This window comes from Muntiacus reevesi, chromosome 7, assembly GCF_963930625.1.
Source record: "Muntiacus reevesi chromosome 7, mMunRee1.1, whole genome shotgun sequence".
In the NCBI taxonomy this organism is placed as follows: Eukaryota; Metazoa; Chordata; class Mammalia; order Artiodactyla; family Cervidae; genus Muntiacus; species Muntiacus reevesi.
Window position 1 is genome coordinate 68,073,348 of NC_089255.1, and position 15,569 is coordinate 68,088,916.

General features: G+C 33.8%; 1 protein-coding gene across 4 annotated transcripts in view; it reads left to right on the forward strand.

The window, feature by feature from the left end:
- KIAA0586 (KIAA0586 ortholog) overlaps positions 1 to 15,569 on the forward strand; it is a 118,491-nt gene that overhangs the window by 29,738 nt on the left and 73,184 nt on the right. For all 4 annotated transcript variants that reach the window (XM_065940886.1, XM_065940887.1, XM_065940888.1 and 1 more), the window contains exons 15-20: positions 849 to 1,023; positions 3,252 to 3,446; positions 5,551 to 5,738; positions 7,505 to 7,615; positions 8,790 to 8,870; positions 15,077 to 15,270. In XM_065940886.1, the coding sequence (XP_065796958.1) occupies positions 849 to 1,023; positions 3,252 to 3,446; positions 5,551 to 5,738; positions 7,505 to 7,615; positions 8,790 to 8,870; positions 15,077 to 15,270 (944 nt within the window). The remainder of the gene's footprint in view (positions 1 to 848; positions 1,024 to 3,251; positions 3,447 to 5,550; positions 5,739 to 7,504; positions 7,616 to 8,789; positions 8,871 to 15,076; positions 15,271 to 15,569) is intronic.

The following is a 15,569-nucleotide window of genomic DNA, read 5'->3' on the forward strand; positions in this document are numbered from 1 at the left end:
GAATGGCTATTCAAATGAAAACTGTCTTTAACTACTGATACTTAGAGTTTTTGATATCTGTCACATAGAAGTTATTGCACAAAGTATACCATTCTTTTCTTTTGAGTTGACATAGTATTTCAGTTATACTGGATTTATCTAGAAATCATCTGGTCCAAAGATTAGATTTTTTAGTTCATGGTATTCAAAATTGTATTTCATCTTTGCATGTGTATATGTGTATGTGTGTATTTTTGTTTGGTTATTTTTCAGTTTAATAAATGTCTGTTTAGTGCCCAATGATTGCGTGGCAAGGTACTAGATGCTATGGAGGGAATTTTTTGGCTGCTCTGAGTAGTAACTTTGTTAATGCCAAACATGGATTGTTGGGCAGATTAATAAAGCATCTAATTAGTAATAAAGCACTGAATTAGTGCTTGGTGCTTAGCAGATATTCAATAAATGCTACTTTTCTGTGGCATTTAGATTATGATTGAAGGTGGGATCAGAAATGTAGAAAATTATTTAAAGACTTGGTTTGTGTCGTTTTACTGTGCTTGAAAGTTACTACTTTCAGATGTAAAATGTGTTTAAACTTTCTTTTTGGTACTGAAAATATGCTTAGTAGTGTAAGAATCTTCATGTTTCTTGGGTAAATTATTTTTGTCTTTAACTTTCATGCTTTTGAAAACTGTAAAACTGCAGTTTGGAAATTATCTCCAGAATTTAAGAGCCATTTAATATAGAGGATTTTCCTAATCTGATCATTCTTAATATAGTACTTAAGCTGCCAAAAGGAGGTATGAGAAAAATGAGATAAGTGTTTGATGACTATTTTGCTGATAAGTTGAATACGTTTGTGTATTTAGGGATTTTTGAAAGCAACCACAGTGGTGCAAGACAAGGATTATATGTTACAAATCTATGGAAAACCAGTTTATCAGGGTCATCGCAGCACTCTTAAAAAAGGACCATATCTCAGATTTAATTCTCCATCTCCTAAATTCAGACCACAGAGACCAAAAGTAATAGAACGAGTTAAAGGTATGAAACCTTGTTTTTTGTGGTATCAGTTTAATATATAAAGTTTAATTTTTGCTTTTTATTGATTACTTATAAATACATTCAAATTATATCATGCTTAGGGATGGAAATATTTCCTTCCAGGAGAGTAGGAAAAAATAGACCAGATTTGAAATATTGGGGGGAAAGTAGTATTAGATGGTATCTTCAGATAAACATGATAAAATTTATGAGATGATGACTCTTAAGCAATTTAAATTATAACCTAGGGAATTAGACTGTTCTTGCAGATCTTAGTCTATCATGTTCTTTATGGACAGAAAGATGAGCCTTATGCTGTACATTATCATAAAAGAGCTTATGGGCACTTTTGAAGTTTGGTTTGTTCTCAAAGAGCCTTAAGCAGCAGAAGTGAAAATTTTTTTATCATGTTTATATACAAGTAAAAATATCTTTATTTATCACTGTATGTTTTCATACCATTTCACTAGCATATTTAAATATAACTCTTAGTTCAGTATTACGTCTGTTGACTTTGGTTACATTTTGAAATGTCTCAGCTTGTGCTTTAGCAGTCTGTAAGCCACTTTGATAATATGCCATAACTTGTGGATCCCAATTCATTTTCCTTTCTGATCCTGTCTTGTGAGTTGGTGGTTGCTTTATTTTCCTTTCCTTTACAAAAGTTAATTCATCATATAGGGTGTCAGTTTATCTAGAAATCTAATAGATTTTATTTTAGTAGGCTTTGTGGATAATATTTACCCTAATGTTTCCTTGATTGCTGTTAACTTATATTTGGGATTTGGAAACTTTTGCAAAAAATGTCCCAAGGTTTTAAAATACTTTCAAATCCAAAAATCACTGTATGAATTAACTCTTTTAATGATAAAGTGATTGAGAACCTATGGATACAGCCTCCTTTTTGGGCCTTGGTACCTGTTATTCCCTTCCCTGGAGAGCTTTTCCCATAGACCCTTGCATGGTTCACTCTCAGTTCTTTCAATCTCTGTTCTTAGCTGTTAGCTCCTCGGAGAGGTGTATGTTGACTATCTCATCCAAAATATCATCCCCTAACCCTCTCTATTCCCTTCCTTGGCATATTGTTCTTCATAGCAGTTTTCACTGTCTGATGTTGTATTGTTGTTTTTTTCCTTAAGAAGTTATAAGCTGCGTGAGTACAATTGGTTTATTCAGTACTTGTATTCCCTTTGTCTGGAATGATGCCAAACACATTTTAAATGCTGAGAGAATGTATTTTAAATAAACTTGCAAGAAAAACATTCATTCAGTTGAATGAATGAATACTTGAGAAGGCGATAAAAAAAATTATAGATGTAGTACTAAAATTTTTCTTCCTGGGATCATAAAACTATATTTACAAGTCCAGATTTATAAAACTACTCATATATTAAAACTAAAAATGTAGTCATGTCAGGTATTAATTTAGAAAAGATTTTAATTTCTTTTCCTTTACACTTTTACTTAACTTTTGCAAGGTTTTAATAAGTATAGAATTTGATTATCTTTACATTATTTCCAAGGATAAAGTTTGGTTATTCAGAATAATGAGAGGATGAACAAAATTTTCAATTCCAAAAATGATCTTTAACTTTTTTACACCTGTTGGAAAAAATGTAAATGAGTTAAGTAATACATGCTGAATATTCTTTCAAATCTTAATCAACAATTTTTCCTAGTCATTATATCATTTCTTTGTTTTTTCTTTTTTTAACTTTTTGTCTTTATTTTTTGGTTGCACTGTGCAGCATGTGGGATATTAGTTCCCTGACCAGGGATTGAACCCAGGTTCCCTGCATTGGAAGCACAGAGTCTTAATAGGGAATTCCCCTAGTCATTGTATCTTTTCTATCATATTATTTGCACAAGTTGTTGCATCTATTCAGAGATTGAAGAACCACAACCTGCAGTCTACATGCCTGTTTTTATATATAAAGCTCTGTTGGAACATAGGTACACATTCCTTTATGTACGTGTCTATGAGTGCTTTCATGCTACAACAGCAGAATTGAGATGTTGCCACTGAGACCACTCGGGCCACGAGGCTAAAATATATCCTATCTGGCCACTTAAGAACAAGTTTGTCACTCCTTGATTTATAAGTTGCTTGTATTTTGGGGTCCTGTAACCTTGTTACATAGAATGAGAGCTTTCTGTGAAGAAGAGTTGCTATATTTGTACATGTTCAAACAATATTTTAAAATATCTGCCATTGATGATTACTATAGGCACTAAAGTCAAGTCTATAAGAACACAAACAGACTTTTCTGCCACGAAACCTATAAAGGTGGATTCTAAGTTGCAACATTCTATTACTACACTGTCTCCTGGTGATCAGCAGTATTTGTTCAGCCCAAGCCGGGAAATGCCTACTTTTTCAGGTACACTGGAAGGTCATCTGATACCTATGGCAATTCTTTTAGGTAAGACCCAACAAAATATATGGCATAAATTTTAAAATTCTATTAGGCAATAACATAACTTACAAAATGGTACTGACACAGTAGTCATGTACTTTTTCTTTATGTGTTGCTTATATTTGTGAATAGGGCTTCAGTATATGTTTTACTTTGTCTAGTAACAGTGTCTGAAATGGTGCTGTGTTTTCACTCACAGGAAACATTCTTAGAGTATTTGATAGTATATTGCTGTAGGTGAAATTAAAATAATGTTTAGACATGTCATGAAAGTCGCTCAGTTGTGTCCGATCTTTGCAACCCATGGTCTGTACAGTCCATGGAATTCTCCAGGCCAGAATACTATTGAAGTGGGTAGCTGTTCCCTTCTGCAGGGGATCTTCCCAACCCAGGGATCAAACCCGGGTCTCCCTCATTGCAGGCGGATTCTTTATCAGCTGAGCCACCAGGGAAGCCCAAGAATACTGGAGTGGGTATCCTATCCCTTCTCCAGCGGATCTTCCTGACCCAGAAATCGAACCGGGGTCTCCTGCATTGCAGGCGGATTCTTTACCAGCCAAGCTACCAGGGAAGCTACACATGTCATAAACATTCATAATAACTAAAGAATTTAAGGATTTTGTTTTGTTTAATATCATCATATCTTAGGAGAAGTACTTTGAATTACCTTTTTGTACTTTTGGACTAAGCTATGATAAGTATAAATTATGTAGCTGTGTGTTCTAAGCTAAGAGTTTGTTATTAACTTATTTGAGTTCGCTCAGACCCATCATTGTAAAAGTTGAACAAATAATTTTTAGTATCACCCTAGCTCTTCAAATGAAGATGGCAATGGCAACCCACTCCAGTACTCTTGCCTGGAACATCCCATGGATGGAGGAGCCTGGTAGGCTGCAGTCCATGGAGTCACTAAGAGTCAGACATGACTGAGCGGCTTCACTTTCACTTTTCACTTTCATGCATTGGAAAAGGCAATGGCAACCCACTCCAGTGTTCTTGCCTGGAGAATCCCAGGGACGGAGGAGCCTGGTGGGCTGCCATCCCTGGGGTAGCACAGAGTTGGACATGACTGAAGTGACTTAGCAGCAGCAGCTCTTCAAATAGCTCTAGTTAGCTATTTTTTCTTTTAATGTCATTGCAATTCTTAATTTTGATGAATTATTGTGAATATTTGTATATATTATAATGTGAATATTTTTCACCATGAGAGAATTTTTTGTTTTTGATATTATGGGTTAATGACATATCAACTTGGTAGCAGTCTGTTCAACCATGTCTTCTACTAAAATTATAAACAATACTTATAAAGTCCTTACTGTGTACCAGGTATAGATCTAAGTACTTTATATAAATTAGCTTATTTAATCCATCCTATAAAACACATAGTAATGTACCAGTTTTATAAATGAAGAAACTGGGGCACAGAAGAGTTTAGTGATTTCTCAGAGGTCACATAGTTAGAGTGGAGTAGATAGATTAGTTAGATTAAGACCCAGGCCATGTGATTTTTAGAGTCTGTGCTTTTAGTGAGAGCACTGCTCTCTCTTTACTTTGAAACATAGGAAAGAAATGGAAATTTTGAAGTAAAAGGTAAGAAAAATTTTGATGGCTATGACAGTTACCAAATAGTAGGCCTACATGATATTTATTGGTAGTCAGACACTAGCATTTTGTTGTTGGTTTTATTTCTGTCCATTTTTGCTCTTATGAAAACTTGAGAATAAAAATAATGCAACATAATGCAGTATACTTCAATCTTGCCTTTGCCTTTGCCTATTTTGACCTTCAGCAAATTATGTTTCTAAACCTCTGTTTCCTCAACTGTAAAGTGTGGATAATATTAATTTTTCCTAGGCTTATTTACTTTAGATAGTGAATGTGAAGTGTTTAGTACATATGAGTGTCTAGTAAATGTTAGTCACTGGGGAAAGGCTGACATGGTGAGGATCATGACGATAGTGATGACAGAGGGAAAGGTGATTGCCAAGGGAAAGGAAAGGTAGTGCTTTCCTTTCATATGAGAATTTTAACCATAAAGATCTAGGTTATATATTAGAATTTTCTCTTATTTCTGAAATGGTTGACTCCTTTTCTCCCCCGAATTTTCTAGGACAAACCCAAAGTAATAGTGATTCCATACCACCTGCTGGGGTAATTGTAAATAAGCCACACCCTGTAACAGTGACAACTTCAATTCCACCATCATCTCGAAAAATAGAACCCGGAGTAAAGAAACCTAACATAGCAGTTGTAGAAATGAAGTCAGAAAAAAGGGATCCTCCTCAGCTTTCTGTACAGGTATGCAGTGTGTATGAACAGAAAAGTTTAAGAAATAAAACCTTTGGCATAACTTCAGTGCTTAAAATCTGTTGTGTTGCTTCATGAAGACTTTGCTTTCCTGATAGATCTTTCCTTCTTTCAAACTATGATATTTATGTGATATCACTATCCTTGTTCTACATGGTTTAAGCTACCTTTTCTAAGCCAGTGACTCATATCCTGGTGACTTGATGATATTCCAAAGGGAATAATTGAACAGTATGTTATAATTAATTTTTTAAAAGGCTTAATGTGTTTATATAATTAAACTTTAACCTTTACACAAACATATATGAGGACTTGAATGAATGGGGAGAGAACTTGTATGTGAATTTTAAATATTCAGGTTGTCAATTCTTCCTCAGTTAATGTATGATTTAAGTGAAATTGTATTTTAAAAATAAAAGCCATTGATTTTTTTTTTAATTGAATTTCAGGATAATTTTGATATTTGAAAGAACAAAGAGTTTAGTGTTTTGATACTGGTCCCATTTAAGAAATATTCTTAGTTTTTAAAAAGAATGTAGTATGTAATAGATACTTCATTAGTCAATGGGAAATAGGATTCTCTTAAAAGAAATGACATATGTTATAATTGGTTAGCAGTGTGGAAATAGATCAGTTTTAGACTCTAAATTTTTACTGTATATAGCAAATGAGTTCCAAACAGGCGATAGGCTAAAGTATAGCTACAAAATATAAAAACAAAAGAATTAGAAGATAATTGCATGCAGTCCTTAACAAAACTGAAGCTAAGTCTGGACATGAGAGGAGGAAACTTAGATATGATAGAAAACAGACTTGATTCTATAAAATTTAAAACTTATGTATGTAAAAATCTTCTAAATAAAGAGGGAAGTGACATACAGTGAGAACATATGAAAGGAATATGATAGATTCATTTTTAAATATAAGAACGTCCATAAATTAGTAAGAAAATGTAAGAGGAAATTGATAAATATTCAAAGAATGTAAGACTCTAGAGAAGAGGAAATAGTTTATAAGATATCAAATTGAATAATTTAAATCTTGCTAGTTACCATGGTAATGCAAATTAAGATAACAATAATATATCTCCATTTAAAAACTGTTCTTTCTGAAATACTTCTATTATCTAATTTCAGTGAAAGTTGGGTGACTGACTATGGTTTTGATGATGGAAAGAGATCTCTTTTGGATTGCATTTCAGTAGTAATACCAAGAATCTTAAATAATTATGCTTTTTGGCTCGAGAGGTTACTCTTATGTCTGACTGTATATCATAATAAAATAATTCAAAGTCAGGGAAAAACCCTTACATATATATGACATTTTATTGGAGTGATGTATTTCTATCTATCAAATAGTGAGTATATAAGGAATATCCTGAATATTTACCAGCAGGAAATGATAAAATAATAATGGCATATGTACAGTCATTTAAAATATAATTATGAAGTCTATATGGTAGTATAGTAAGGCATTTATGACCTGATTACAATGGAAAGTCTGGAATGAAACAGTTTAAGATTTTAGCTAGGCATAGTGGATAGGAAAAAGATAAGGGGATAGTAAAAATGAAGTTGTCTTAAGTAAGATTCTTTGTGCTTCCCTTTTATTTTCGTTTTTTTAAAATGTGCTTTCATAATTTAAATTTGTTATCCATTGACTTTGCAGTAAAAAGTTAAATATGTTATTGATACATAGATTCGCAGATATTTGAGTCAAAAGATGAGCTGAAAGCTGGACGCTGTATTCTGTTTTAGGTGTTACCCAATGTAGATATTGACAGCATCTCTAATGCTAGTGCTGATGTCGGTCTATCTCCTTCTAGTCCCAAAGAAGCATCTTCTCCTCCTTTGAGGACCTGGATACAGGTATTACTTAGGAATGTATCATATATCCTTGAACAATCTGATTATAGATTTTAATTGTTATTCTGTGCAAAGCCTCCCATTATAATATATTTTAATCATTTAGGTTCTAAGGAAAAGATTCAAAACAAATTTGAAATTGCTTATGAACTTGAAAAAAAGAGTTTGATTAAGGCCTTTACATTTATCAACATTTTGAAAGTGATCATCCTTAGTGTAACATTTTGGCAACTTAAGCTGTAAGACTCATATGTGAGGAAAGAATTTCTGTCTCTTTGGAGAAGAATTTTGATTTAAATGGGAATTATATTATAGTTTTCCTGAATGTGAATTTTGTAATGACAATTGGAATTCGTGTTTTGGGATGTTGCTTTGTCATCAAACTATTGACATGATGCAAAAATATGCATTTCTTTCTAACAATATTTAATTACTTCTTGTGACTAAATGACAAAATTAGGACTAGCACTGTAACTTTTCTTTGGGTTTCATCTGTTGTAAGCAAATTTAGTCATTGAGCATATAGTTTTAAGGAGAGAAAGAACATCAATTTTTCAAATCAAAAATAGTGAAATAGAATGACCCTGAATGCCGTTTGTGCCTAATTTAATTTTCCATCAGTATTTCTTTTAACTAGAAGTTTATTAGAACATATATAATTTCAAATAATGATTTTTTCAGACTATTAGTCATTGTGCTCTAAGGAATTGTCTATTGTGGTTTTTGATAAATAGGTTATATATTGTGAGGTCTGGAGGCTAAATTTGTAAAATAATTGTTTTCTTTATTTTTTATAAATTATTTGATTCTTTATCTGTCTTTTTTTGAGTTTGTGTATGTGTAAACTTATATATCCATATAAACATTTTTCTTTAACTTTAGGAGAAAAATCACAATAATTAACTTGATCAGTTGACTTAAGTTGCATTGTTGATGGAGTCCTTGATAGAAAAACTGATACCTAATTTTTTTTTTGATACCTAATTTTTTATAGCTGTTGAAATGATAACTTAATGACTTTAAGACTAGCTTGGATTTCATTTACTAATTACATTGTTTCTGAGCAGGATATCAACATAAAAATTAGAGGCATGTAATTATAAGCTTATTCTGTGGGTGGTATTACAGTAAATTAGGTATAATTTGCAACCAAACCTTTCTGAAAATGCTTTCTTAGACTCCAGAATTTATGAAGGCAGATGAAGAAGAGGTGAAGTTTCCAGGAACGAACTTTGATGAAGTAATTGATATTGTACAGGTAACAAAGCTTAGCAATCCTGTGAATTTATTTTTCTAGTATTTTTTCATGTGACTTGATTATCTTATTTTTTTTTAACTTAAATTTTTTTTTTATGCTGCACCATGTAACATATGAATTGCTAGGGGATTACTCTGAGACTTTCTTTTTTTTTTTAGATCAATTTTGGGTCACAGCAAAATTGAGAGAGATGTACAAAAATTATCTGTATGTTCCCTACATCCACACATGCATAGCCTCCCCCATTATCAATATATCCTAACAGTTTTAATTTGTTAAAGTTGATGTATCTACACTGACACATCATATTCAAAGTATGAAGGTGATCTTATGTTGTACATTCTATGGATTTGGAAAAATATATTCATTATTATACTGTTATACAGAGTATTTTCTCTGCCCCCAGGTCTTCTGTGTTCTATTTATCCTTCCCCTTACCCACCCCTATCCCTAGCAACCATTGTTATTCTTACTGTCATCATAGTTTTGTTTTTTCCAGAATGTTATATACTTGGAATCATATAGTATGTAGCTTTCTCAGATTGGCTTCTTTCTCTCAGTAATATTTACTTAAGTTTCCTCCATATCTTTTCATGGCTTGAAAACTCATTTCTTTTTAGCATTGAGTAATATTCCATTGTCTAAATGGAGCACAGTTTATTCACCTACTAAAGGCCATTTTGGTTGTTTACAAGTTTTGGCAATTATGAATAAAGCTACCATAAGTATCTGTGTACAGATTATATGTGGACGAAGTTTTTAATTCCCTTGGGTAGTTATCAAGGAGCACAATTGCTGGCTTACATGGTAAAAGTATCTTTCCATTTGTGAGAAACCACTAAACTGTCTTGTCATCTTGCTGTACCATTTTGCATTCTCATCAACAATGAATGATAGTTCCTGCTCTTTCATATCCTTGCCAGCATATGGTATTGTCAGTATTCCAGATTTTGTCTATTCTAACAGGTGTGTGATGATATATTATTGTGTTTTGATTTGCATTTCCCTGATGGCATATGATGTGGAGCATCTTTTCAAATGCTTGTTTGCCATCTGTACATCTTCAATGAGCTGTCTGAAGGTCTTTGGCCCAATTTAAAGTTTGGGTTGTTCTCTTAATTATTGAGTTTTAAGAGTTTTTTGGTATATTTTGGTTAACAGTCTTTATTAGATGGGTCTTTTGCAAGTATTTTCTCCTAGTCTGTAGCTTATTTTCTAATTCTCTTGACATTCTTTTTCACAGAGCAAAAATTTTTAATTTGAATGAAGTCCAGCTTATCAGTTAGTTTTTTCATGGGTTGTCCCTTTGGTCTTATATCTAAAAAGTCACCTGATGCGAAGAGCTGACTCATTTGAAAAGACCCTGATGCTGGGAAAGATTGAAGGCAGGAGGAGAAGGGGACGACAGAGGATGAGATGGTTAGATGACATCACCGACTCAATGGACATGAGTTTGGGTAAACTCCGGGAGTTGGTGATGGACAGGGAGGCCTGGCATGCTGTGGTTCATAGGGTCGCAAAGAGTCAGACACGACTGAGCGACTGAACTGAACTGAAGTAAAAAGTCATTGCCATAGCCACAGTCATCTAGGTTTTCTCCTGTGTTATCTCTAGTTTTATAGTTTTGAATTTTAATTTTAGCTCTGTAATCCATTCTGAGTTAATTTTTGTGAAGGGTGTAAGCTCTGTGTCTAAATTTAGTTTTTTTGCCTGTAAATGTTCAGTTGTTCCAGCGCCATTTGTTGAAATGACTATCTTTGCTCCATTGTATTGCCTTTACTCCTTTGCCATAGAATAGTTGACTATATTTATGTGGATCTATTTCTGGGTCCTTTATTCTGTTCCATTGATTTGTCTGCTCTTTTGCCAGATAAAACAACTGCCTTGATTATTGTTGCTTTACAGTAAGTCTTGAAGTTGGATGTTGTCAATCTTCCAACTTTATTCTTCACCTTCAATATCATATTAGCTCTTCAGGGTCTTTTGCTTCTCCATATAACTCTTAGAGTAAGTTTGTTGATATCTCCAAAATAACTTGTTGAGATTTTTCTTGGAATTACATTGACTCTGTAGATCAATTTGGGAAGAACTGACATCTTAATGTTATTTAGTCTTCCTCTCCATGAACATGGAATATTTCTCCACTTATTTAGTTTTTTATTTCATTCATTTGAATTACATAGTTTTCCTCATAGATCTTGTACATGTTTTGTAGATTTTATACCTAAGTATTTCATTTTAAGGGAGCATGCTACTGTAAATGGTATTGTGTTTTTAATGTCAAATTCTACTTGTTCATTGTTGATATATAGGATAGTGATAGACTTGTGTATGTTAACCTTGATTCCTACAACCTTGCCATAATTGCTATTTAAAAACAGGAGTCTTTTTGTTGTTTTTTTCTAGATTTTCTACATATATAATCATGTCATCTGCCTATAAAGGTAGTTTTATTTCTTCCCAATCTGTATACCTTTAATTTTCTTTTCTTGTCTAATTACATTAGCAGGGACTTCTTAGTGCATTATTGAAAAGGAGTGGTGAGAGGTGATGACATTCTTGCCTTTTTTCTGATAGTTGAGTATCTTTTTATCGTCAGTATTATGTTAGTGCTTTTAGAAGCTTCCTTTTACTTTGCAGTTGAATATATTTTAAAATTATAGGGTTGTTTTTCTATAGTACAGTGTTTATGCTTCGTTGCTCAGCCATGTCCGACTCTTTGAGACCCCCATGAACTGAAGCCCACCGGGCTCCTCTGTCCATCGAATTTGCCCGGTAAGAATATTGGAGTGGGTTGCCATTTCCTCTTCCAGGGAATCTTCCTGACCCAGGGATCGAATCTGCATCTCTTGTGTCTCCTGCATTGCAGGCAGATTCTTTACCTGCTGAACCATCAGGAAAACTTTATCACCTACCTCCCTCCATAGAACTTGACTGTTAGTTGTTTCCCACCTGCATCTCATCTCCCTTGCTTCGTACTTCCTTTTTCTTCTTTATTCCCTTTGGTTTTCTCCTCTGCTGTCTGTTCCTTCTTCTATTACATTTGTCTGTTTTAATTTCTGGATTATTGACAAAGTTACTGCTTATTTCATATTGAGGAAAAAAGTTGGGAGGGGTCTGAAATTCAAGAGAAGAGCCCATATAGCAGGAAGAGTTATAGAAATGATAGAAATTGTTAAATAGAAAGAGAAAAATTAGGAGGAAGTAAAATATTAGATTGGTACAAAACTAATTGTGGTTTTGCATTGTTAAACTTTACCACTTGATATTGCAATATATTCTTAAATGTGGTTATGTTATACATCATTTTAATGCACATTTCTTGTTTTATGTTTTTTGCTAATGAATTATTACTTGCTCTTTATATGTATTTTAGACTATTGAAATGATGTTAGACAAAAAGCAAATTCGAGTGATTTTCTTATTTGAGTTCAAATTGGTTATGAAGCAGTGGAGACAACTCACAATATCAGCAATGCATTTGGCCCCTGCTATTCCTGTGGTCATGTATGGATGTAAGAGTTGGACTGTGAAGAAAGCTGAGCACAGAAGAATTGATGCTTTTGAACTGCGGTGTTGGAGAAGACTCTTGAGAGTCCCTTGGACTGCAAGGAGATCCAACCAGTCCATCCTAAAGGAGATCAGTCCTGGGTGTTCATTGGAAGGACTGATGCTGAAGCTGAAACTCCAATACTTTGGCCACCTCATGCGAAGAGTTGACTCATTGGAAAAGACCCTGATGTTGGGAGGGATTGGGGGCAGGAGGAGAAGGGGATGACAGAGGATGAGATGGCTAGATGGCATCACCGACTTGATGGGCATGAGTTTGAGTAAACTCCAGGAGTTTGTGATAGACAGGGAGGCCTGGCGTGCTGTGATTCATGGGGTCACAAAGAGTCGGACATGACTGAGCTCCTGAACTGAATGGAACTGAATGAATGGTAATGAATGTAAAGTGCAGTGGAACTGCTAATGAATATAAGGTACAGTGGTGGTTCAAGAAGTTTTGTAAAAGAGATGAGAGCCTTGAAGAGGAGGAGTGTAGTAGACAGCCAATGGAAGTTGACAACTAATTGAGAGCAATCATCAAAGCTGACCCTCTTACAACTACATGAGAAGTTGCCCAAGGACTCAGTGTTGACCATTCTATGGTCGTTTGGCATTTGAAGCAAATTGGAAAGGTGAAAAAGCTTGATAAGTGGTTGTTTCATGAGCTGCCTACAAAGGAAAAAAATTCATCTTTTTGAAGTGTTACCTTCTCTTATTCTATGCAACGGTGAATTGTTTATTGATCAAATTGTGATGTATGATGAAAATTGGATTTTATACAACCAGCAACAACCAGCTCAGTGGTTAGACTGAGCAGAAGTTCCAAAGCACTTCCCAAAGCCAAACTTCCACCAAAAAATGTGTCATGGTCACTGTTGGGTGATCTGCTGCTGGTCTGATCCATTACAGCTCTCTGAATCCTGGCAAAACCTGCACATCTGAGAAGTATCCTCAGCAAATTGATGAGAATACACTGAAAACTGCCTTGCCTGCAGCCAGCATTAGTCAACAGAAAGGGCCCAGTTCTTCTCCACAACAACACCTGACCACATATCACAAACCAATGCTTCAAAAATTGAATTGGTCTATGAAGTTTTGCCTCATCTGTCATGTTCACCTGGTCTGTGAAGTTTTGCCTCATCTGTCATATTCACCTGGTCTATGAAGTTTTGCCTCATCTGTCATATTCACCTCAACCAATGACCACTTCTTCAAGCATCTAGACAACTTTTTGCAGGGGAAATGCTTCTACAACCACCAGGAGGCAGTAAATGCTTTCCAAGAGTTTTTCGAATATGCTAGAGGAATAAACCAACTTATTTCTTGTTGGCAAAAATATATTGATTGTAAGGGTTTCTATTTTGGTTACTAAAGATGTGTTTGAGCCTAATTAGAATAATGTAAAATTCAGGTCCTGAAACCACAATTACTTTTGCACCAACCTATATAAAGGATGGGAGAAAAGATTATAGATCATAGAGACTACTTGAATAATGATGTGTCAGTAGACTTTCAAGAAGATGTTTGTTCGTGTTTCTTAGACTTTCAGAACTAAGACCAGTTTTGTTTATCATAAAACAAAACCTTATTTTAAATATTAAGAGATATGTAATATATTAATATTACTTGCTCACTGGTATGTTTTCTCTTGTGAGCTCCACATGAATGTCTTGAAGGCAAGAATATTATTTATCTTTATGTTCCTAATGTGTAGAAGTGACATTAGACAGCTGTTCAATGTACAAGTGAAAAACATTATAGAAATAGCAAAGAATTTGGACTTCAAAGAGGAGTGTTTCTACCCTTCCTCTGCCACTTAATAGCTGTGAACTTCATTTTTCAATAGGAGAATATTATTGAGTTACAGATTTTAAAAATCCTTAACTTTTTTTGAGGTACATACTGGATTATTTACAGATAAAATTATATGATATCTGTGATTTACTTCAAAAAGATATGTGAAAGGGAAAGTGGGTGGGGAAAGTATTAGATGAGATAGAACTGGTTATGAGTTGGTAATTTTAAAGTTGGGAAACAGGTAGGTGAGATTCTTGTAATTTATATATAGTGCTTTTTTTTAGCTTTAAATGTGTATAAACATGTATATTTTTAATAATAGAAAATTTGTAAATTCCAGAAATAACACTGGATCATGATGTGATGGCACAGTTAATGTGTAAGATAACCTAACTGCATTTTTGCTGTTCAGTTGCTAAGTCATGTCCGACTCTTTGAGACCCCATGGGTCTCATAGCACACCAGGTTCCTTTGTCCTCCACTATATGTTCCATAAGAGTAACAACAATATTTGGAAGTATCAGTTTTACTATGATAATAAATTAATAAATATATGGGGGGAAATGTTAGTAATGTTTTATACAGGAATAACCAAGTTCTCTAGTTTGTTTTTGACTATTTAAAATGAATATCAAGTATTAAAAGACAAAATAATTGTATAATTAGAGTTTCTTCAATGTGATTTATATGACAAATGTGTGTATTATAAATAATGTGATGCCACCAAATTAGAAAATGATATTTATTAATTTAGAAGTATTGGTTAATTCACCTACTTAAATTCCCTACCTATACTTGTCATTCAGTAAGTGTTGAACAGTTAACTTGAATATAATAGTTCTTTTTTTAATTATTACCAGGAAGAAGAAAAATGTGATGAAATTTCAGAATACTCTGAACCAATTCTGGAATTTAATAGAAGTGTTAAAGCTGTTTCTACAAAATATAATGGCCCTCCATTTCCGCCAGTTGCTTCTACTTTTCAGCCCACTACTGATATTCTGGATAAAGTAATTCAGAGAAAAGAAACATTGGAAAATAGCTTAATTCAGTGGTGAGTTTAGTGTTATTGGGGTGAACAGAATTGTAGTAGCAAGTATAAATAGAATGTATTAAGTTTTGGTTGAATATCTTCCTTGTCTCTTTTTGTTTATTAAATTTTTTCTTTGCTGTACTAGTCACTGGACACTGATGTGATGCTGACGGTTTAACTAACTGTTGGAGGTATTATTTCTGTTCTTGAATATTTGTACTTAGACTGTCTATTCTGGCAAAAGAGGCTATTGTTGAGTGACAAAAGCATTAAAAATGTTCACATTCTTTAATCCAGTGGTTCATTTCCAGAAATTTATC